Source organism: Crinia signifera, chromosome 6, assembly GCF_055691185.1.
Source record: "Crinia signifera chromosome 6, ASM5569118v1, whole genome shotgun sequence".
Taxonomy (NCBI): Eukaryota; Metazoa; Chordata; class Amphibia; order Anura; family Myobatrachidae; genus Crinia; species Crinia signifera.
The window spans coordinates 143,133,367-143,159,066 of NC_139222.1; the positions used below are offsets into that span (position 1 = coordinate 143,133,367).

A 25,700-nucleotide genomic window follows, 5' to 3' on the forward strand; every position below is an offset into this window, starting at 1 on the left:
GGGCGGCCTCCGAAGAGGTTCATCCCCACACCCATACCAAAGCAGGCGCTCCTGCGCACAGCTCTGATGAGAGCGGCTCATTCCCTTTTGGAAAAAGGGGTGGTAATTCCGGTTCCCAGGGCAGAGTGGAAGAAAGGATTCTATTCCACGCTGTTCCTGGTGCCCAAACCAGACGGGTCTTTCAGACCAATACTAAATTTGAAGTCCTTAAATGTTCACCTATGGGTAGACCATTTCAAAATGGAGTCTTTGAGGTCTGTTCTCCTGAGTCTGGACCAGGGAGAATTTCTGGCGTCCATGGATGTCCAAGACGCATATCTGCATGTTCCCATTCACCCGGAACATCAGACGCTGTTGAGATTTGCCATAGGAGACCTGCATTTACAGTTCCGGGCGTTACCCTTTGGGCTAGCAACCGCGCCAAGGGTATTTACAAAGATAATGTCAGTGATGGCGGCAGTGCTGAGGCTCAGGGGAATCACAGTAATACCCTATTTGGACGATCTCCTGTTCTAGGCAGAGTCAGCAACCCTGCTTCAAAGTCACTTGATAGAGGCCATCAATTTTTTGCAGGCTCACGGCTGGATTTTAAACTTACAAAAATCTCAGTTGGTACCATCACAGAGGATCCAGTTCTTGGGAGTCATACTGGATACCCATCTCCATCGGGTATTTCTCCCGGAGATAAAGGCCAGGGACCTGGTCACTCTAGTTCAGGAGATTCTCAGAGCTCCGAGCTTGTCAGTGTGGAGGTGCCTCAAACTCCTGGGGAAAATGGTGGCGTCATTCGAAACGCTTCAATTTGCCAGGTTCCACTCACGAGTATTCCAATGGAACATTTTGTCAGCCTGGTCAGGAAACACTTTGACCATGAAGACGGAGTTGATAGTGCTGTCCACGGACACTCGGGACTCCTTGAAATGGTGGACAGAGGTAGATTCCCTTCAGTGGGGTCGGTCATTACAGACCTGGGACTGGTTGGTAGTAACTACCGATGCCAGTCTCAGGGGCTGGGGGGCAGTAGCCCTGGATCTCAGGCTGCAGGGCCTGTGGACGGCAGACGAATCAGTGTTACCAATCAACATCTTGGAGCTGAGAGCTGTCTGGAAAGTGATTTCCTTGGCGGGAGACAGGTTAAGGAACCTCCCCTTGAGGATTCAGACCGACAATGCCACAGCTGTGGCGTATCTGAATCATCAGGGAGGTACACGCAGCAGATTGGCCATGTGGGAGGTGTCCAGAATCTTCCTATGGGCGGAACAGAATGTTCCTGCCGTATCGGCTATATTCATCCCAGGAGTGGAGAATATAGAAGCAGACTTCCTGAGCAGGGAGGAGCTCAAGGAAGGAGAATGGAGCCTACATCCTCAGGTGTTTCACCAGATCACGGCAAGGTGGGGAACTCCGGATTTGAACCTAATGGCATCCAGGTTCAACCATCAGGTGCCCAGGTTCTATGCCAGAACGAGAGATCCACTAGCAGAGGCAGTGGATGCCATGACTACTCATTGGCAGGGAGACCTTCTTTATGCATTCCCTCCATTTCCAATGTTAGCGAGACTGTTGAAAAGGGTACAGGACCAGAAGGTTCCGGTGATCCTTGTGGCCCCAGATTGGCCAAGGAGGTCTTGGTACTCGAGGCTTCAGAGGTTATCAGTGGATTCATGGCGTCTACCTCTGAGACCAGACCTGTTAAGACAAGGCCCATTCAATCACCTGGATTCCGATCGATTGATTTTGACGGCTTGGTTATTGAAACCGCCATTTTAAAAAAATAAAGGATTTTCTGATGCAGTAGTGCAGACTATGATAAAAGCCAGAAAAGCTGTTTCTTCGGCAAATTATTATAGAGTCTGGAAGACTTATATTAGATGGTGTGAGAGGCAAAAAGCTCACACATCTCACTTCAAATTATCAAAAATGTTAGATTTTCTACAAGATGGATTTTCTTCGGGCCTAAGCCTTCAGTCGTTGAAGGTGCAGATTTCGGCCTTGTCCATCTATTTTCAAAAAAGAATTGCCATTTTACCGGAGATTCAAACCTTTTTACAAGGGGTATCCAGACTGAAACCCCCTTACAAGCAACCAGTAGCACCTTGGGATCTGTCACTGGTTTTGGATTGCCTTCAGAAGGCACCTTTTGAGCCTTTAAGGTCGGCTGACTTTAAGTTTCTCACGTGGAAGCTAGTGTTTTTGTTAGCAGTAGCATCTGCTAAAAGGGTGTCAGAGCTGGGAGCTTTGTCATGCAAATCTCCCTTCTTAATTTTTCACGATGACAGGGCTGTTCTGAGAACAGTGCCGCAATTTTTACCGAAGGTAGTCTCTGCCTTCCATTTAAATCAGGAGATAGTTCTACCTGTGTTTCAACCCCCAGAGGGTTCCAAGAAAAGGGACAAGTTGAAGACTTTGGATGTTGTGCGTGCCTTACGCATATATGTGGACAGAGTGAAGAGTGTTAGGAAAACTGACACTTTATTGGTACTGTATGACGTACATAAAATTGGTTGGCCTGCATCTAAGCAGACCATTGCTAGGTGGTTGCGTTCTGTGATAGCCTTTGCATACACCAAAGTGGGTAGGCCTGTACCGGCTAGAATAAATGCGCATACCACCAGGTCAGTTGCCACCTCTTGGGCGGTCCGACATGGGGCCACAGCTGAGCAGGTTTGCAGAGCTGCCACTTGGTCATCTGTTCACACATTTGCCAAATTCTATAGATTCCATGAGTTCGCGTCGGAGGACGCATCATTCGGGCGAGCAGTGCTGAGAGCTGCAGACCTGAGCGTACCCTCCCAAAGGACCGGCTCTGGAACGTCCCAGTGTTGAGCTGTGTCACCAGGACCATTGAAAGAGAAAAAGGGATTTTTGTAAGAACTTACCGTTCGAATCCCTTTCTCTGATATGGTCCTGGTGACACAGCGATCCCTCCCTTACGCTCAGTAAGTATGCCAGAAGTTTCATGATGTTCATGTTAAAATGGTTAAAAGTTAACAGTTTCTGTTATAAAATGTGCATATAATATGTGCAGGCGTTTGTACTGAGTTAATGTATTCCAGTGGCTTTGAAAGATTGAACTGAAGAGTCCAGGGATGCAGTAGGGGAGGAGCCTACCCTCTAAAGCTTTAGGATAGGTGCCTGGCTCCTTCGGACCCTCCTACATCCCAGTGTTGAGCTGTGTCACCAGGACCATATCAGAGAAAGGGATTCGAACGGTAAGTTCTTACAAAAATCCCTTTTTTGTACTAGATCTCATCGCAAAACTGAGATGCAATGAGATGTGATATTGTATACAATAATTGTAACATGTATGGGCACCTTAAGAACTGCAGCACAAGAGAAGTGCCACAACCGCTGGTGAAACATCTAGTTGTCCAAGAGGACCAGAGCATCAGGTGGTCACAGGATAATGGGGAAGAAACAGTAGGGTGGCACTATGTTTTCGCCAGTAGGCTGCAGCGATTTAGGCACACTCCTGGCTTCCATCTTTAATGTAAACATTTATGATTTTCTACACTAGTGAAATCTCATGGTAGGAACATCAATCTCAAAAAAGGCTACAGTTACACCCCCCTATTTTCCCGAACAATCATCTGGGGCTGAAAACTCCAAGACTACTTAATTTACATGCTTGCGCAACTTTGTACTGAATAGATTATGCTGAGGGTTCCGATTTTTTTATGGGGATAACTTGTAAAATATCAGAGTAATAACATTTTAAATAAAAATGAGTGTACGAAGCAATGAAGATTCTGCAAATGAATCCTGGGCAGGTGTATGGTTTAAAGGGAGAAGGTTTAAAAGGAACAGATACATTTACCAGGCTGGTTTGCTCTTTCTGGGCCTTATTCTGGTTGGAGCGGCCGGGCCGTACGCGTACGTCCCGGGATTTTTTATGATCTGCGCATGCGTACATTCGCTAATGCGCAGGCGCGAACGCTCCAAAACGCTTACGGACGGGCCTCTACGTGCGAAAAAACCTATACGCATTGGGGGCGGCATAGGGGCGTGAAGAGGGGAGCGGCCGAAATAATGAGGGAAAATGGGCGTAAATATGGGCGTACACGGGGGTGTGCACCAAAAATGAGCGGTGCTACAACCGCACGATCGACTAAGGCACCGTTCATTTCGGACACAAAACAGGCGGCCGCCAACCGCCATCTCAAACCACCCCTACAGATACCGCATGCCAGCGTGCGCCTGGATTTGCTAATTTACGCTGATTACTACCAAACACATACACCTGAATGTAATAACCAATGCTGCAGTCTATTAAGTCCAAACCATGATTTCACTACCTGCAAGCCTACACACAGCACTCAAACACATTGAAAGCTTATCTTTCGAAACTTCTCTACATTTAAAGGTTTGTTTAATTTAAGGTAAGAATCTTTGTAAGACCTGCTTATATATGCTAAGGTAGGTATTTGTTAAACAGTTATACACATTCACTACGTGCTTTCATAGACTTTACACAGTAGCACACTCAATCTACACAAGTCGACATGTGTCAACGTGTTCACTCTAATACAAACATAGGTTTTGTATTTAGGATACAATAACATAAACCACATCTAACACCTACAAAGGATGTTTCAGCAATGTTTTAAGCCCATGGCCACTATTTTGCACATTAATTAATTCAATCAATTAATTAATTTTCATAATTATAGTTGAAAGGCAAGATTTGCAGGTCCATATATGTGAAGGGTATGTCAGCGTACACGGACGTACGCTCACTCTCACGAGCGGTGACATAAGCTGACTTTTCCATTGAAAACAATAGGGACCCGTCCGTGCAAGCTGGCGTACGCTCGGATAGCCGCAAGAAGTCGGTGGGAAGACGGACGAGAGACGTCCGTAAACGGTGGTGTACGCTCAATTGTACGCCAGTTGTCGGAGTGTAAGGGCCGGCCCGTCCGTGTACGTTGGCGTACGCACATTTGTACGCCACTCCCCTTCGACGTTGTTTCTGGCCGTACGTATGCGGCAGAGTTGTGGGTGGACTTAACCCCAACGGCCGCGTACGGATAGCGTACGTTGTTTTGGAACGTACGCACGTTTGGCCGCTACGATCAGAATAAGGCCCTCTGTTCTCTATATAGTATACCTGGTATGCAGCAGCTATTTACTAACAAAATCACACTTTTTTTGCAGGCTGATTTACACCAGCAACAGAGGGTAAGAGAGCAGGCTGAGCGTGTGAGAGAGAGACAAGCGGAAACTCAAAGTAGCCAACATCCCCACTCCACTTTTTACTCCAGTCGTAGTTACAGTAAGCCATGGCAGAATGGGATGACCACAAAGTCACAGGTAATAGTTGACAGTATGATATGGTGAACAACAGACGTCTATTGCAAAAGAAAAAAATTGGTACTTGTTTCCTAGCACGGCCACAAATCTTATGGATCGTGTACCTTTAGTTAAGGTACACGATCCATAAGATGGACCCGATTTCCTTTGAAATCAGGTCCATTTGGCCGGCTAGGATAAAATATCGGGGGCATCGCGTCGGTCGGGACCGTTAACAATGGTCCCGACGCGACCGACGCGATGCCCGCGATTTCCCCATAGGCTTCAATGTTAAAAAATATTTTAACATTGAAATCGTGTCGGGAAAGGTAAAATATCGGGGGCATCGCGTCGGTCGGGACCATTAACAATGGTCACGACGCGATGCCCCCGATTTTTCCATCGGGTTCAATGTTAAAATATTTTTTGACATTGAAATAGTGAAAAAATGTGAAAAATGTGAAATGGGCCAATATGACCCATTTCACATTATAGATGTCCCCGTCGTCACCCCACGATAGACGCCAACCTGAAGCGTGGCGAGCGCAGCGAGCCCGCGAGGGGCGGCGGTGCACGTCCTCCGACCTTTTCATTCCCCTACTATCCACGTCGGCGTGGAGTTGAGAATAGAATAGTGTGGCGAGCGCAGCGAGCCACCGAGCCCGAAGCGTGGCGAGCGCAGCGAGCCCCGCGAGGGGACGCGGATACCTTCACAGTTATACGCGTCCCCTCGCGGGCTTCACAGGTGTCCGTGGCGACGCGGACACCTGTGAAGTCCGCGAAGGGACGCGTTTACCTGTGAAGGTATCCGCGTCCGCTCGCCACGCTTCGGGCTCGGTGGCTCGCTGCGCTCGCCACACTATTCTATTCTCAACTCCACGCCGACGTGGATAGTAGGGGAATGAAAAGGTCGGAGGACGCGCACCGCCGCCCCTCGCGGGCTCGCTGCGCTCGCCACGCTTCGGGTTGGCGTCTATCGTGGGGTGCGGTGTACGCCGTTAAATTTGGGGGGGTTGGGAATATTTTTACATTGAATACAATGTAAAATCGGGTCCCAGGGACCCGATTTACATTTCATTAAAAAAAAAAAACGGGTCCAAAATCGGTCGGTCGCGACGATCGCATCGCATGCGACCAAATCGCATGCGATGCGATCGACCCGATTTTTCCGACACGACCACCCCGATGTAAATCGGGGTGGCCGTGCTAGGAAACAAGTACCAAAAAATTCAATCTGTAAAAAGATGTACTCAAAAAAAAAAAAAAAAAAAAGGAGTTACCAAAAGTTCAAGAACATTGAATAAAATCTTGAACATCATTTAATTAGATAAAACAGAAATCTATGATTTTTATTAACTAGTAGAATACATCTGTGCATTATGTATATGGAGATTAGTATACAGCAAAAGCATGGTAGTGACATCAAACATTTATATCTACTTCAAACAATTATTCTGTCCAGTGTGCCTAACAGAAAGGAGAACCTTAGTAATCCAACTAATACCCCTTTTACCAGGCACCCGCAGCGGGTCCACAGCGTGCAGTGCTGGGGAAGCTGTGCCCAGCTGCTGCGGGAGAAGGGGGGTCCCTGCGGCTGCTGAGGGGAGGGGGGGGGGGGGTACCTGTCAGCCTGACAGGTACCTAAAGCTGGCCATACATCAGAAAGATCGATTGCACTCATGATTGTGTAAAAATTTCCCTTGAAATCCCCGGCAGTCCTTGGTGGTTTTTGGACACACACAATCTACTCACAATCCATCATACAATCGGTCATACAATCCATCTGCTGCATGATTGTGTACACAAGATGTGCACACAATCTGCATACAATCCATCATACAATCAGTTATACAATCCATCTGCTGATTGATTGTATGATTTGTGTACACAAGATGTGCACACAATCCATCTTACATTGTATGATTGGGTACAATATCTTTCTGATGTATGGCCACCTTAAGAGTGTAAGGAGCAACCACTTTGCTTGTTACATTTATTATTACTGTTATTTCTGGGATGCTGGGGCACATACCCCGAATCCCTTACAATCTTAGTAAATCTGGGACACACCACCCCAGCAATAGCCTTTGCCTTAACACCCCTAACCCCCATCCATAACCCCTATTTCTAATACCCCAAAACAAACTACGAAATCAAGCATAATACACTATCCCTAATACTCTACCCTAAACTAACCCTAATACCCTACACAGGGCAGACTTATCAGCCATCAAATTCTATGTTTCTGTGTTACTATATATAACCCATATATATAACCCAAGAAATTAAATAAAAACCATCAAAAGTTTCCATGAGGTATTGTACCATTGTCTGAATGTATTGTTTCACCACAGACCATTTTAGAAAATAGTGTGATATCTATTATCTGCTCCAAGAGAACCTTTCACACCCTGGGAAGGTTTGTGCTGTACCGAAGTAGCAGTTATCCATTTGCTTCAATCTGGGGGCCACCAAAGTGAAGATAAACTGAAACGCTCACCTCCCACTATACTTTAAAGATATGCCAATGCGAGACGTATTTGATTAGCATAATAATGCTGTATGCTATTTCTCAATTGTGCCATTTATCTAAATGCAACAGGCTTTTTGAAACATTGTAACAGGACAGGACAAATCGTGCCTAATGCTTTCTGGTGTCAACATTTTTATTTGTCAACATTATGACCAGGTCATTTGTGAATGTTGCTGTTTTACATTTAATGTCCATGTCAACATTCTGGCTGGATACCAGTTGCTAATGTGGAGGACACTAACATGTTACCATAAACAGACCATCTTTATGATCATATAGGTTAATATTGCTGTTTGAAATATTGCTGGCTTCAGGGGGGCAGTAAGCAAATGTTGGGTACCCTTGTAGGTAGAATGGAGCAAGGATGAGCGGGATAGAATCTCCGAGATCTGAGTCCCCTCGAACTTTACGATCTGAGGTGCTGCCGGTCTGACAAATAATGTTATGCTGCCACTTTCTGAGTGTAAAATGAAGGATAAAGATTTGGAGGGAAAAATAGTGAAAGCTCAAGAACCAATTCCTAGTGCTGAAGCTGCTGCCAATAGTCATGACATTGACAATGCAATTTGAACAACGTTGTCTGCTATTCACGACACAATGTTGCAAGGAAAAGCTAAGACCTTGACCTATGTTCTTGACTAGTGGTTCAGCCTTTAATGTGTTCCTGTGTATCCCTCATTCTAGCATTGACCATGCCTTCCAGCCCTGCTGGAGAACCTTAAAGTGTGTGCGAAGGGGGTGAGGTCTGATGTGTAAGCGGCATGTGAATAGCAGCGGTGGCTGCTTCCCCTGTACTGCAGCCCTAACCACATAATGCAGCAGGGTGGGGCACTTAGCACATATGTTCCCTCCTGAATATTGGCATGGTACAGCACACTTTACACAAATCAGCTGCAGTTCACAGAAACCCGCTAGGATGTAGACATGGATTAAGGTAAGCAATCATTACAAATTGTCCTGCATCACTATGAGGTATGAGGAAAAAGCAGCATATTTACTGGTCAGGATGTGTTTTTTTTACCAAAGCTCTCCTCGTTTCAATTTCTATAGTGAATATTTTTTTCTAGTAATGCAAAAAAAAAAAAAAAAAAAAAAAAAAAAAAAAAAAGCATAAGCCAGTCTAGTACAGACACCTTTAAAGAAAAAAAACTAACAAAAAAAATCCTGTGAAAATAAAAAACACATTCTAAACAAATTGTGATAATTATTGCATTAGACTAAAATAGATGGTGTGATTTCAGAAAATCCGCCTGCGTGCAGTGTGGGCTTTGTTTGTAAAAAGCAAAAACTTATTTGGTGATGCTGAGCTCCTTCATCGTCTATAACTGTACTATGATTTCTGCCAAAGAGTATACTGTTGTGAGATGGCATCTGCAGGGCAGAAATGAGTTGACCTTGCCCACACAGTAATGAAAACTTAGCAAAAGGAATGTTTTTTTTTTCATATAAGCTATATTTGGCAGAGATGCGCGGGGAAATTTACTAAAATTCTTAAAATAACAAAAAATTAGGTGATGTTGCCCATAGCAACCTACCAGATTCTAGCATTTTATAGGATGCAATAGAGCAGGACAGGCCAACCTGTGGCTCTCCAGATGTTGTGAAACTACAAATTCCAGCATGCCTTGCCACAGTTTTAACACTCCCTTATAGCAAAACTGTGGCAGGGCATGATGGGATTTGTAGTTTCACAACATCTGGAGAGCCACAAGAGCCTGCAATAGAGAAATGATTTACCAAATCTGATTAGTTTCTATGGGCAATGTCACCTTAAAGCTTAGGTAAGTTTACCCCGTAGTCTCATCCTATTCTTTTATGTGACACGTTTTGCCTCATCAAGTTGCTTAACAAATTTAAAGAGGATTTCAAATGTCCAAATCCAACCAAATGACCTGGTGGTGGTTGCTTGAATGACAGGCTTGCTGGATTCTTATTGATCCATTCTTCCCTGTCCTCTGCTAACTTCATATAACAACGTGCATGTCAAGCATTGCACGCGGTCCCATGTGTGGAAGACGAACAGTGAGTTCATCAATTCACTTGTTATCTTGACAAGGGTCCAAGGACAGGACCAAAACTTTGATTCGCAGTATGATATCTATTCACTGAAATATAACTTGCTATTTTCTACAAGACTGATGAGTGGAACCCCTCATTAAAATTTATTTTGGTTACTTTGCAGGGTTGGGTTGCTACCCCAGGATTATAGATAGACACATATAAATACATCATGATCATAGTCTCTTGTGTACAGGTTCCATGGGAAACAGGACAGGAGAGTATAAGGGAATGGCAGTACACCAGCACTGTGTCCAAGCTACCTGCTATAAAGAAGGATAAAAAGCCTATAAGAAAGCAAACGGCCTCCAGCACCCGTATAATGCACCAACCACAGACAGCAATAACAGGTAAAATGAGCTCTGGTGTAATTAACATGACATCAGAGGCGGAACTACCATTGGTGCAGCAGGTGCATTGCACCGGGGCCCCCTGAGGACTAAGGGGCCCACTACTGCCTAGACCAGCAGCTTGTACCTCTGTCACCCACTGTTGTGGGGCCCAAATTGTACTTTTGCACCTGGGCCCACCACTCACAAGTTCCGCCACTGCATGACATTGTAGTATCTGGGGGCCAGGAAAGGTTTTTGCGGTGTTCACCTTCTAAAATGGTCATTAATGAGAATACGGTACTTGTGTATTATCACGGCGCCCCCGATTTCCATCGCAGGGTATTGTACGATGAAAAATCGCATCACATGCGATGCGATTTCACCCAATTTCTAATTGTACAGGCACCCAGATGCCTTATTACCATGTTAAATGCCCCCCCCCCCCAGACCCGATTTTTAATTGTATACCCACCCTCATGGGTCATGACTATGTGAAATGCCCCCCCATTATTAACGCCACCCCACTATGAACGCCAACCCGAAGCGTGGCAAGCGCAGCGTGCCCGTGAGGGGCGGCGATACGCATCCTCCGACCTTTTCTACCCCCACTATCCACGTCGGCGTGGAGTTGATTTTATAAAGTGTGGCAGCGCAGCGAGCCCAGCGAGGGGCCACGTTTACCTGTGAAGTAATGCATGTCCGCTCGCCACGCTTCGGGCTCGGTGGCTCGCCACACTTTATATAATCAACTCCACGCCGACGTGGATAGTGGGGGTATGAAAAGGTCGGAGGACGCGTACCGCTGCCGCTTGCCACGCTTCGGGTTGGCGTTGTTAGTGGGGGGCCGTTAATGTGGGGGCATTTTACATATTTATTACCCATCAGGGTGGGTATACAATTAAAAATCGGGTCAGGGGGTGCCATTTAACATGGGAGTCAATGGGAAATCACATTGCATCGCATGCCATTGTAATGGCATGCGATGTGACACGATTTTAAAATTGTATACTCAGCCCGGGAAAAGGCTGAAATCGGGTCCATCGCATACCTTAATTAGTGGTATGCGATGCGATGGGCGCCGTGATAATACACAAGTACCGAAAATACTTTATTTTCCTGTTTTTTTTTTTTCAAATATATTCCAATTAGAAATACATTGTTATAAATTAGATTTCTCATTCAAGATGTGTTTTGCCAAAGACAATGATGTCTGTGTCATATGGAGCAGTGAGCTTCTTCTGATTAATCTGTGTAAAGCAATACAATCAGGTGCACAATGTACGTTGTATAAACCTATTGAATTCAATTGATTGCTGTCTAAAGCATAATATCAATCTATGGCCCTCTACGCACACATTTGCTTCTCTTTCAGAGAAAATTTCTATTGTATATAGTTTGATGTGAACACTCAGTAGAGCTGGGCCATCATGAACATGGCTGAGACTGGTCAGGATAAGACTTGGTGCTAGGTGGTGGAGCTATAGGTGCTGCTCAGCACCCATGGAGGCCCCCGCTCTGCTCTACTTGGAGGACTGTTCATGCAGAGTTTTGACTTAGAATAATAAAAATAAGATTTTTTATTTTTACACACTTTCTAAACTTAAAAACTCTGGCATATACGTTAGTATGACAGGAAGTTCTGCCTCACCTACCTCACCCCACAAGACATTGAAGCAATCTGTTCTTCTGTGTATTTTATGCCTGGATACAAATGGACTTGTTTCTCCCATGTATTATCTACATATTATAGTGGAAAAATGTGTTGTGTAACCATCACTGTGAAATACTTTCCCATTTTTTTTTCTGTTCCTGGAACCGTACTTGGCGGCTTCAGATACTGTGTGCCTCTCCTCTCCCTGTTGATGTGAAATGTAAATTAGAAAATGCTATATTCAATATGACATCTATTATTTGCATGGGCTTTTGTATTATTACCAAACTCTGCTCATACAAAATGTTCAGTCAGGACATTTCTGTTACAGTCCCAACAGGCTGACTTAATATCTCATATACATTACACATTATGCATTCAAATTCTGACTTGCCTGAGGTGTAATGGGACTTTACTGCTTCAGGGATCTATCAATATAGTGACATCATAAAATCATTATTATGTTCTGTCTATTTTTCACATTACTAGTGTCTCAGCCGAGCATTGCTGTGGAAAAGAAGAGAGTACATGTGCGCCAGCTTTCTGCCAAGCTGGGTGGTACATACGGAGTAGAAACCTCAGGACGAGGCAATCTGTTACAGAGGCAATCAAAGCCTAAGAAACCAAAGGGACTATGTAAGCCTCACTCTATTTTACTTGTGTAGTCTCTATGTCAGTTAATCAATGCTCAACCAAAGTCTGTATTGTAAATATTAATTGAATGATGTAGGGGTGTATTTATTATAACTAAGAGATACAATTGTAAGAGATAAAGTACTAGCCAACTTCTGGCTTACATTTTACAGACCGTGTTTGACATATTATTGGTTGGAACTTTTTCATACAATTTTATCTTTCTCCAAGCTTTGATTAGTAGCCCCTCTAAAAAAGGTGGCCATACACTACTGCGATGTATCACAGCAGTGTATGGCCATTCGATCCCCGGCGACTCACTTGCAGAAGCAGCGCATGTGATGGTATCACATGCGAACCCTGTTCCCTGCGCCGGGAGGGGTGTCCGACCTCTGACTCAGGTTCAATGCACACGGGACCGCACGTCGGACAGGAGGGGACATCAAAGGCATCCAATTTGGCCCGATTTCTCGTCCCGATCCGTTGGGAATGGGTGAAATTGTCCAAAATTAGTGTAGTGTATGGGGGCCTTTAGAACAGAAAGATAGATAAATTCACTGTGAGCCAGGCCTCAACTAATTATTTAAGCGGCTGTCAGCGCCACTATCTGCAGCAGTTAATGAGCGGGGACCCCCCCCCCCCCGGGGCATAGAGCATGTAAACCTCCCACCAACACCACCCCTAGCAGTGGTGTAACTAGAACTTTGTGGGCCCCATGGCAAAATCTTGAAAGCGGTTTGCTTTATAAATGATTGGCACTTAAAAAAAATAAAAAGGAAGAAGGTTTGGCCGGGAACCTGCACCGCTGGCCACCTCGGACGGCATTACATTGGGCCCAATAAAAGGTAATTACATTCTCATTTTGTATATTTGCTTCTCATATGTATATTATTCTACTTTTTCTCTCCAGGTGAACACCAAAGACAAAATTTTCAGAAAAAAGAAACAGCACATAGACATCACATTGGCACGAGTTCATCTGACAGTGATCAAATTCTCACACCAGTAACAACTACAACACATGAGTTAAGGAAACAAACTCAGTGCATCTTAAGACCACCGAGTTCTAGAAGGTCTCCTTTACAAATCAGTGAAGATGTAGTCAGTGGACAACCAGTGAGTAATATCATAGATGCTACAGAAAGTCATGAAGGAGAGAATACTTTGGAGGCAGATTATGAAGTGCCTGTTTCACATAATGCAAGACATTTGCCAGGGATTGGGAGAACCCCATCTCAAAATATGCCCACCAATCAACCTAACACTGTGGAAACCAACTTTGCAGATTCATATGAGGATCATGCCTATGGCAGTGAGAACGAAGAAAATCCAAGCAGTCACAGGCAGGTCCAGGAAATCAAAACAGAGACCTTGGGTTCTACATTAAATGGTCTGAACACCACTACAATAAACAACTCTTCTTTTGGAAGATCTAATCCAGCACCCCTTATAACATCACCGACACAACCCCAAAGTCATGGTACCAATGAAAATAACATTCATATGCAGAGCCAAGAAAATACAGTTCCCCAAACAACTTCTAGAGCTTCAGTTGGGAGAGAACGGGCTATACCAAGTAGTGAATCCCCAGCGTCGTACGTAGCTCCTCTGAGGCTCAGCTTGTCTTCCACAGCACCCAGTATTACAATTTTGCGTGAGAACATGGATCTAGTCTTCCACACCCTCTCCATGGAAAGACAGTCTGCCAGAAGAAATACGGAAAATATATCCACAGCACAGAAAACAGAGGCAGCAAAACAAATAGATACAGAGAAGTTGAAAAAGCTGCAGCAAAGGGAAGTATTTTGTGTGCAAAATCACCGTATGAAGTAATGGATAGATAACCCATTCTATTAGGCACAAAATACAATAAAATCATTTTTGTGGAAATATTTCACTGACATTATGCAAAATGTTTTGCCCAAACCAGGTAAATTCCAGCAGTTTGGTTGTTGTAATCATTCTACACTAAACAATTTACATGTAATATCCTGCACTTAGTGAAGTGCAACCCAGGGCCAGAGAAAAGAAATAGCAAAAAAAACACACAGCTTTTTACACATAATAAAGGGGCAAAATATTGGATTGAGTTTGCCAAAATGATGGTAAACCTCCCAAAATTCTGATTTTAGTTCACAATTACAGGTTTGCATTTAATTACTACTCTTAAAAATTCGGTACTTATGTATTATCTGGGCTCCCATGTTAAATGCACCCCATTTTTTCATACCCCTACTATCCAACTACGCATGGAGTTGATTTTATATAGTGTGGCGAGCGCAGCGAGCCACCGTGCCCGAAGCGTGGCGAGCGCAGCGAGCCCCGCGAGGGGCCGCGGTCTCATAAGAAAAACGGGAGTCCAGATATTACATAAGTACCAAAAATTCATAGGCAGCTCTATATCAATTATGTATACTAAAAGTGGGGTATGGGTCACAGGGTCAACAGAACTTAGGTCAACAGAACGTAGGTCGACACAAAAAAGGTAGACATGGGCTTTTCATATTTTTTGGGTGTTGGTCAACTTAAGTCAACATGGACACCGTATAAGTGTACGGCTTTGCTCACCATGCTACAGACACACTATTATATACAGTATTCTCACTCTATGCCCACTCGGATAGTAAAGAATGAAAAACCACCTTTCAAAAAAACAAACAAAAGTAAAAAAACTCATGTCGACTTTATGTGTGTCAAACTATTTAATGTGTCAACCTACTGCTTGTAGACCTAGTGACTGCATCCCCTGAAAGTGTATGGCCTTCATAAGTCAGTGGTTCTAATACTTGGTCCTCAGAACCACTAACAACTCACATTTTCCAGGTCACCCGGCAGGTGCACAGGTAAAGTCATTACTCATTGACACACTTTAAAAGATCCACCGCTGAAGCTAGTATTTTCACTTACACATTTGTGATGCGACCTGTAATACATTAACTTTTTGAGGAATGAATGTTAGAACTTATGATCTCAGGTGGTTAGAATCTTAAAAGAACCGCAACATTCATTCTTAGTTATAAACAAAACCATACATATTATGGGCAGAGTTGTCATTTGGGTACTTGTTTCCTAGAACGGAGTCCACGATTTCCATCATATGGGCTCCTAAAAATCGCATGGCATCCCCCCCTGTAATATTGCGGCAGTATCCACGCCATCCCGAAGCGTGGAGAGCCCCACGAGGGGCGGCATTACGCATTCTCTGACCTTTTCATACCCCACTATCCACTTCGGCGTGGAGTTGATTTTAGATAGTGTGGCGCGCACAGCGAGCCACCGAGCCCAAAGCGTGGTGAGCTCCGTGAGGTGGCGAGCTTAAAGAGTGGCAAGCGGACACGGATTACTTTACATGTATTCCACGCCCGCTCGTCATGCTTCGGGCTCGCCACACTATCTAAAATCAACTCCACGCCGACGTGGATAGTGGGGGGGATGAAAATGTCGGAGGATGCGTAACGCTGCGCTCGCCACGCTTCGGGATGGCGTGGATACTGGGGGTTACTTCTCATTGTAAGCACCCATCACATCTCATGGCATGGGTGCTTGTACAAATAAAAATTGCATCGCATCCCATTTGCTGGCATGCGATATTTAATTGTACAAGCATCGCATCACACACCACTAAATAAAGGTACACAATGCCATGCGATGCGATGCGATGCGACCGTGCTAGGAAACAAGTACCGTCATTAGTTTTATTACAAGGTACTTAACTACTTGCCTGCATCACAGTGGCGTAAGTTCTTCCCAGTTGCCCGGAGGCAAGATGAATGTTGGTGCCCCCCCCCCCCCACACACGCAACGTTATTCAAAATATATATAGTCTGTTATGAAATATATATTATATGCTGCATGTATATACAGAAACAGAGGGAGAACACATATATATTTCAGAACTCAGCCACAGAAGCAATTTTGATGGCTTTCAATTAATGGATTTAAACTGGCAGTGGTGGAGAGGTGCCCCCTTGAGAGCAGGAGCCCAGCGGCAGATGACTCCATTGCCTCCCAAAGTTCTGCCTCTGCTGCATCATATTCAACCACACCAGGCTGAGCTTTCCCTGACATTGTGGTCTCTTAAGCTGGATACACACCTACAGATTTATCTATCCAATCTATCTGGTGGAAACAAAGATCTGGCAATGTATGGGAACATATGAGAATTGAACATTTGCTCACAAATGCTGGAAAACAGTCAATGATCATTGAAACAATTTTTTAAATCCATTTGATTGAAGACATTTAGCTAAACAACCATTTTGTCCATTTCCAGCATTTAGGAGCCAATGGCTGATGGTCATATGCTTCCACACATTACCAGATTTTTGTTTCCACCAGATGTGTATCCAGCTTTATTCCCTTCCCCACAGGTGGCTACAGAGATTAGTAGCTGCCAGAAAAATTTAATAGAGGTTGTCCTTACCTTGCCTGTGATGGTCAGTGTTCCGATTGTCAATATTTCAGCATTGATGTTTTTTTATAGAAAACTTTTTTATAATAAAATCGTGTTAGATATGTTTTAAATAGATGTTTTTAGCCTAATTCAGTCATAACCCCCCCAACAATTTCCAAGCAGCTATTGCAAAAAATATTACCAGTGAAGTGGTTAGGAGTCTTCATTATTTTACCAGCCAGCACTCCAGAATTGTTCTTATCGGACAACTTGTTCTATTTCCCACTTCCAGTTTATTAGAGGAAGACTACGAAGAGGAAGGAGATTTGTGCAGGATCTGTCTCATGGGAGGAGAGAGCTCAGACAACCATCTAATTGCACCTTGTCAGTGTGCCGGGAGCTTGGAATATGTTCACACAGAGTGCATGCAGAAATGGCTAACGGCCAAAATTAAATCAGGTGAGAGGCATACAACACTATATGTAAAGGAGAGCAAACACCTGCAATATGTTGTAATAATATCAAAAATGTAAGTGAGCTTTCTAATTGGTTTCATCCATTGTACTGTAAAACGTGACTTGTCAAATAACGTATATAACAAATATGATAGAGTTGACATTATAGAGTTAATAAAGCAAATTGCTTTTTATCCTATTAACCATCTGAAGAAGATTTCTTCTTGTGGCAGATAATTACTGTAGAGCTCCCATTAACAGCAATGCAGACAGGGAGCCCTCAAGCAAAGGCCATACTTGCCTACCTTCCCTGGTAATGTATGATTGCCATCACCTGTGGTAAAACACATTTTTTAACAATTAATCATAGTAGCTCACCACAAGTGCACCACAAAACACTTTGGGGGCAATTCAGACCTGCTCACTGAAGGTCCATATTTGCACCCTCCTCCACCTCATACTTGCCTACCTGACCCTCTCCATGCGGGAGAAAATGCTCTGCTCCTGGGACTTCCCTGGTAATGTATGATTGCCACCACCTGTGGGGAGCTAGGCAAAGGTGTTTCACCACAGGTGATGGCAATCCTACATTACCAGGAAGTCCAGGAGCAGAGCATTGTCTCCCGCATGGAGAGGGTCAGGTAGGCAAGTATGCCTCCACCTTTACAAAGATCATCAACTATTTAGGCCTCTTGGATATATAAAATGTCCCATTTTAGTGCACCTGTCTCCTAAACACTGGAAGACATTTACAGTGCATTACGGCAGCTTTCTTGACCATTGCCATGTCGACCTTTTGACCATGTCAACCTCATACATGTAGAGCAATAGTGGTCAAATCATTGACTGACTACCTTATTTCTGTCGCTCTAAAGCAGGCATTCCCAACCACGGTCCTCAAGGCACACCAACAGTGCATGTTTTAGTGATATCCAGGCTTCAGCACAGATGGTTTAATCAGAATCACTCAGGTACTAATTAAGTCACCTGTGCTCATGCCTGGATATCACTAAAACCTGCACTGTAAGGCTGTGTACACACAGGGGCAATTTTATATAATATCGCTGGAAATATGGTCGCTGAGCGACCATATTGTCCGCGATGGGAGTGTGCACCGGCGATATATCGCCGGGTGCGTGCTCCCGTTTTTGCCCCTGTGGTGATCGCTGGTCGCAGGAACATGCTCATGCGACCAGCTGATTTCCACTGCCGGGCTCCCCCAGCAGTTTCTTTTTCGTCAGCGACCATCTCTGGTCGCTGATGCAAATGGGACACTGAGCGATATATCGCTCATCGCGAGCAATATATAGCTCAGAGACATATCCCCCCGTGTGTACGGGGCTTCAGTGTGCCTTGAGGACCGTGGTTGGGAATGCCTGCTCTAAAGTCTAAATTCTTACTGTGTTGTTTCCCAAATTGTTTGCCTAAGCACCCTAGGTGTCATTAGACTCTTGCAGGGGTGCATCGGGATGGTGGCCCAGGATCAAATAAAACTATTCATGGTCAAAGTAATAGGCAGGACCAGTGCTAGTGGCTGCCAATCATGAAATTTGTGGAGAAACAGAAGCACAACTCTTCACCACCACACATTACTGAAGATAAGGATGGGAGATATGCACAGTGCAGCTATTGCAGGTTGGATCACAGATGTGATCCAAACCGCATTATGCCCGATGGGAGGGGGTTTGCACATGAGCAGGACGGATCCTGTGATCACAGTGCAGTACAACAAATGCCAATGCCTGTTGTTTCCAGGAATAGGGTGGGTTGCCTGTGTTTTTCCGAGAGTGACCAGGCCAAGGACTGTGATGCAAGGCGCAGTTTCCTTGGCCTCACAAGCGGACCTGCGTTTCCCACCTGAATAAGGTTAACCTTACTCAGGCTGCCATCATAAAGGGACATCATGACCGATTGTCGCAGTGGTTCTCTATACTGCGATGCAATTGCAGATTTAAGCAGTCACACATACATACAGGAGTTGCTTTGAAGGTCCTCCTGCATTTGTATTGCTTAAGGATCGCATATGCTAAGCTGCTGCAATCCAGGCTGAATTAAGCCCAATGTGCTTACTTTAATTTTTTTTTTTACATTTATCAATTATGTACTTATCCTAGGGGTGCCGTCAAAGGAATGCTGATTTTTTAGGGTGCTGTGATTCAAGATAGTTTGAAAACCACAGATTAATACTACTCCCTTTTACGGTATATTTCCGATTGGTAACTCCTATTACTGCCTAGCACAGCATTCCATGAGAGTGAGAGCCCGAGTTCAAGCAAACTGCTGTGAAACTAAAGATTTCTATCCTGTTTTCATTAAATGATCAGTCAGCGATTGGAAATGTCTCAATCCATAAACCATTTACATTCCAGGAGCTGAGCTGAGCGTAGTGAGAACGTGTGAGATGTGCAAACAGAAGTTGCAGTGTGATATTAAAGGATTCGATCTGGATGAGCAGTACAAAAAACATCAGCAAACTAAGGTGATATGGGCCTGCTGGGATCCCTGTAGATATCAGGAGGTATTCAGGAAAATAGTTTATATTAGCACACTAAGGGCGGTATTTAATCTGGGATTCAGACTGTTGGAACGTCCCGACAGTCGGAATCCCAGGCCATTTTCCTACAGCTTAATAGGTATTAGACATGCAGAATTCAATATTCCGCCTGCCGAAAAGAGGGCGTGTTGTTGAAAAAACGGCCTTGTATTCGACAATCTACGGCCGTTTCTGACAAAACAGATCAGACTGGTTTACAAGTCAAATTCTGCCTTCAATGCTGTCGGAAATGGCATAGATAGGAGGCGCTATTTCCCCTGTTGGAAATATCGACTGGGATTGAAAACCCCCCATAAGGAGCTAAAGGAAATCAGCCACTTACAGTGGAAATGGTAACAAATTCCAGAAAAGAAACCAAGTGAGTTACTTGGTGTCTCCATCTGCAAAATGTTACTTTCTGTTTACTAAATTGAGCAGAATCTATTATGCCAATGGTATGAAATAGTTTTTCTATCTGGGAACATCCCATGCTATGTGCGAAATTTGACACAGATAGTGGTAAATGATCATCAACAATTTGCTTACAAATGGCAGAAAACAGATGCAAAAAAACAAGTTGGTTAAATATATTTGATTGAATGCGTGGTTTTGTCCATTTTCTGGGGTTTGGGAGCAAATTGCAACCCCTGTGTACTGCCCCTGATTGGGACAGTATGGATGGTGTAATGGCAAGCATTACTGCCTCAAAGCACAGAGATCATGGGTTTGAATTCCACCATGCCCTAACAGTGTGGAGTTTGTATATTCTCCCTGTTCATTCATGAGTTTTCTCCAGGCAATGGTTGGACAAAAGTTGGTCTGGTTCTTGGCCAGCTTAAGGACGGGATGTTCTAAAACAGAAATGCGGTAAAAACACTGTTAACTGTCAAGAATCCCTCTCAGCATGCCCCGCGGTCGGAACGTCACTCTGCGTATGCACAGAGGGAATCCCGGTTCTCAGACCCGGAAGTCTGGCGCCGCATCGCAAGGGACAGCTCTTATCAGAAGAGCTGTCCTTTGCATTAATAATCGCATATGTTAGAGCATTTGCGATTATTAAGATTGCGGTACCCGGCGGAGGGGGGCGATGTAGGGTGGTGGATGTTAGAACATCCCGCCACAAGTGATTTTTTGGTACTTGTTTCCTAGCACGGCCACAATCGCGGGCATCGTGTGTCATTTTTAGTGGCATACGACGCGACCGATGCGATGCCCCCGATTTTCCCATTGAAATGCATTGAAAATAGTCAAAATCGCGTTGGTCGCGTCGTATGCGGCTAAAAAAGCCTTAAATGGTCCAAACGCGATGCCCACGATTTCCCCATAGGAAACAATGTTAAATGGCTCAATGTACCCGCGATGCCCCCGATGCCCCCGATTTGTCATAGGGAACAATGTTAAATACCTCAATTTCACCAAATCATCATAGGGAACAATGGTAAATGGGCCAGAAAGCCCCAAAAACACCCCAGAACAGTGAAATGTCCCACCAAAAGTACTTTGGCGAGCGCAGCAGTACGCGTCCTCCGACCTTTTCATACCCCCACTATCCACGTCGGCGTGGAGTTGAGAATAGAATTGTGTGGCGAGCGTAGCGAGCCACCAAGCCCGAAGCGTGGCGAGCGGACGCGGATACCTTCACAGGTAAACGCGTCCCTTCGCGGGCTTCACAGGTATCCGCGTCCCCTCGCGGGGCTCGCTGCGCTCGCCACGCTTCGGGCTCGGTGGCTCGCTGCCCTCGCCACACTATTCTATTCTCAACTCCACGCCGACGTGGATAGTGGGGGTATGAAAAGGTCAGAGGACGCGTACCGCCGCCCCTCGCGGGCTCGCTGCGCTCGCCACGCTTCGGGTTCGCGTTGATCGTGGGTTGGCGTAAAATACTTTTGGGGGGACATTTCACTGTTCAGGGGTGTTTTGGGGGTTTATGGCCCATTTAACATTGTTCCCTATGATGATTTGGGTAAATTGACCCATTTAACATTGTTTCCTATGGGAAATCGGGGGCATCGCGGCTAAATTGAGGCATTTAACATTGTTCCCTATGGGGAAATCGCGGGCATCGCGTCGCGACCATCGCACCCGATTTTTTAGTGCTTGCGATGGCCGCGATGCCCCCGATTTTTCCTCACGATGCCCACGATCATGATCGTTGTGGCCGTGCTAGGAAACAAGTACCGATTTTTTTTTTTAATGTAAATACTACTTCTCTTCATATTATTAATTAGTAGTATAGGAGTTGCCATAAAACTTGTTCTGTGCAGCTAATATTCTAGAAGTACCAAATAATTACATTATATTCTAAACATAGTAGTGTACTGTACTTATTTTACCTCATGAAGAACAATATAAATGGTTGTAGAAATCATTGTGGGGTTTTTGTTTGGAGGGGGATTGTTATTTTATAATGAACATGCTGAAAATATTGCACATGATGTAAAATTAAATTACTAGTATTAGGTATCATTAGTCTAAAGGCAAATAAAACTAGAAGTATAATTACTTACTGTAATTTACAACAATTATTGTTATTAACACCAATGTTGTAAAGTGTATGCATGAATCAATGAGATTATAATTATAACATTACATTTTATCTTCATGTATCCAGGCCACACTAAATCCCAGTCTCTACCTGGTGCTACTGCTTCATTTATATCAGCAGAGGTACGAGGAACTGTTGCGATTGTCAAATACACGAGAACGGGTATCTGAGGTAGGTGTAAAATATTGGTAGTTTTATTAAGTTTGGTTCTATACAAATACATACTTAAGCATTTAAAAGTACTACGCAATCAAGAGTGTATGGATTCACTGGTAGCAGGGCTGTAACAACGGGGACTATGTAAAAACCCGACCATACCCCAGACCGCCGTACCGGACATCACAATCTGCAGTCCGGAGCTTGTAGTGTCTGGTCTGGGGGTTGTCCCATCCAGGGGATCTCTTGTTCGGGGAAGGGGGGGGGGGGGGCTGTGATAGCTATCACCATGGACATGGGGAAGGGGAGATTACAGCCTCCCCGTGTGGTCCGGACCGTCCGTTTTTTTGCTTCATGCCCGAACCATACAGGGAGGCTTTATTCTCCCCCTCCTCCTCTCCCTGGTGACATGGCACCTCCCACACTTAGGCCAGGCCCCAAAATGTTTAGAGGAGGGTGAAAGAAATCTCTAAAAACTGTAATCTCAGCAGCAGCACACACCTACAGCATGTGCTGTGCTGACAGCAGGCTCAGCATGACCTCTCACGCTGTCAGTGAGACACTCATGCTGAGCCTGCTGTCAGCACACATGCTGTAGAAGTGTGTGCTGCTGTTGCTACCCGGGAGGGACAGAGGGGGAAGGGAGGGGTCGGACCAGGGACCCTGCGGGGCCCCTCCAGCAAGCCTGGGCTCGGGTAATTAGTACCCGCTCCTCCCCCCTCTCGGCTGCCCTGGTCACAGGCAGCCCCCGAGACAGGACACCCCCCGGTCTGGGGGTCTTGTCCTGGTCCAGTTTTTACCCATACCCTTAGCTACATTTGTGCCAGCGATGCGTTGCACACAGCACATCTGCACTGTCGTCAGCGCATCTGCTGGCTAAACACACAGTGATGGTGCATGCTCTGGTAGGCAGAGCTAATGATTCATAAATGGAACACATGGGGAGAAACTGATGAATCATTAACTGCCGACAAGCATCGGTGACACACAACAGCTACCTTTGCTGCAGAAGAAAGCGGCCAGACATAGGGGCAGATTTATTAAGCTTGGAGAAGAGATAAACTGGAGATAAAGCGGAGAAAAGGTAAAAGGAGATAAAGCACCAGCCAATCAGCTATGTTTGAAAAAGACAGTTGGGAGTTGATTGGCTAGTGCTTTATCTCCTTTTACCTTTTCTCCGCTTTATCTCCAGTTTATCTCTTCTCCAAGCTTAATAAATCTGCCCCACTCTCACTGATCTTACCTGCTGGAGCTGGGGCCACGCAACAGATATAAGATTGAAGAGGAGCTAGAGGCCTGCAGGGAGTATTATTGGAATAGCCACTGCTTGAGTCACTCCCCAAACCTCCCTATTGGAACCAGAGGGATCTGATGGACATGGTTGTGGTATATGGTTCCGACAGTCATTAGCCCGACGTCGGGATCCTGACAGTCATTAGCCCGACGTCGGGATCCTGACTGTCCGGACTCAGGGTGATGCTGTGTTGCTCCATGGGAAGGGGTGCAATGCTGATGCTGCCAAGTCACTCCACGGAGTGGGGGGTGGGTGGGTGATGCAAATTAAGGGGGGTGGTTTCCTGCTCACAATTGCCGCCCTCCAGTGGCCGGCACCCTAGGCAAATGCCTAAAGCTGCCTAGTGGTGGCACCGGCCCTGCAATCACCCTCGGCTTACATGAACTTACAGCCTTAACTATGTAGGAGTATGAAAGTAATGTTTGCCTTGCGTCCTAATTGGATCATAAAGATGTTGTTTCTAAGGATCAGGGTGACCTTGACACACTGGTGTCTGGAGGATGTAACATCAAAGAAGATTCTCTCCCAACTAATGGGCCAGACAGTTTTCATCTAAAATGATTTCCTAGTAGACTTAATTCATGTTTTTTTTATAAAAATAAGTTGCAGCCATTGACATAGTCCATAGTCCCCTTTTATATCACTCCGCAACATTCTTCCGCTCAGTAAATTAAATGCAGCTCTTCAAAAAAAAATCCAAGTTGTTTTTAGTCTTTTCCTAGACAATGCAACGTATAATTGTGTGCAGGGATCCAGACTTTGGGTTGACATGCATTCGAGTCACTAGGTCGGCCACTATTGGAGGACATACATTAGGTCAAAATGGACAATAGGTAGACATAAGCAAAATGTAGGCACAGTAATGGTTGATGCATCAAATGGTTGACACAAAAAATGTTATGTTACGTTTATATACCATCCATGTGGAACAGTAAAGTGTGCCAATTGACTAAGGGGGTGATACTATAAAGATCGGACAGGACCGAATTCGGCGGACACCAAACAAAATATGTCAGTTCAGACTGACTTTTATTTTCAAATTCAGGAGAAATCATTCGATGGTTTGCAACCATCAAATGATTTCTCCTGCTGGCCGATGCCTGCGAGATGCATGGTACCGAGTGAATCTACATCTGAGAACTGTTTGCAAAGTCTGACCTTCACTAAACATAGACCATTATTGTATATTTCTAAAATGTACACATAAAAAGAGTTGATTTTAAAACAATAATGTTTCTTTGTTATTTAATAGAGGCTCTGTACAATATGCTGTGCAATCAGTTCTGAGCACTCTACTATACCACACATTAAATTGGACCTCATGCCTCTGTATAGTAAAGGCAGCTTCAATATTCATTAGAATGCTGCCTATTAATTTTCTTGGAACAATAGCTTACAACACAACTACAGCGAGATAGCCCCTTTAATTGGACACTGTCCTGCTGTCCCAACCGATGGAAGCAGCCTGTGATGTATCAATGCAGGGAGGAGAGACGGGGCTTCCCAGCTGCTGGCTGAGCACTGGGCATGCCCCCAAAATGATGAAACTTGTTTGGCACTGCCCCCTCAACCAAAGGTCCTCCCCCTCAACTTAATGCCCCTTCCCCATTTCAGATGCCGCAAATCCCATATATTAGAGGAGCAAAGTTTGGAGGTATGCTATAGACATCCGTGAGGCACACAGCATACAAGACTGAGACTTGGGTACCTTCCAACACTCCTGGTGAAGTTGAGACATGTATGAATTGCTACACATTTTGGCAGTATGACCCCCAATACCAGCATGCTGGACCACCCCTTGTCCCGTTCCCTTACTATTTAAAGAAAC

General features: G+C 44.9%; 1 protein-coding gene across 1 annotated transcript in view; it reads left to right on the forward strand.

Moving 5' to 3' along the window:
- MARCHF10 (membrane associated ring-CH-type finger 10) overlaps positions 1 to 25,700 on the forward strand; it is a 45,246-nt gene that overhangs the window by 12,807 nt on the left and 6,739 nt on the right. Inside the window, exons 3-9 of the mRNA XM_083147498.1 lie at positions 5,155 to 5,310; positions 10,077 to 10,230; positions 12,353 to 12,499; positions 13,407 to 14,296; positions 17,192 to 17,348; positions 19,714 to 19,823; positions 22,489 to 22,593. Of these exons, the coding sequence (XP_083003624.1) occupies positions 5,155 to 5,310; positions 10,077 to 10,230; positions 12,353 to 12,499; positions 13,407 to 14,296; positions 17,192 to 17,348; positions 19,714 to 19,823; positions 22,489 to 22,593 (1,719 nt within the window). The remainder of the gene's footprint in view (positions 1 to 5,154; positions 5,311 to 10,076; positions 10,231 to 12,352; positions 12,500 to 13,406; positions 14,297 to 17,191; positions 17,349 to 19,713; positions 19,824 to 22,488; positions 22,594 to 25,700) is intronic.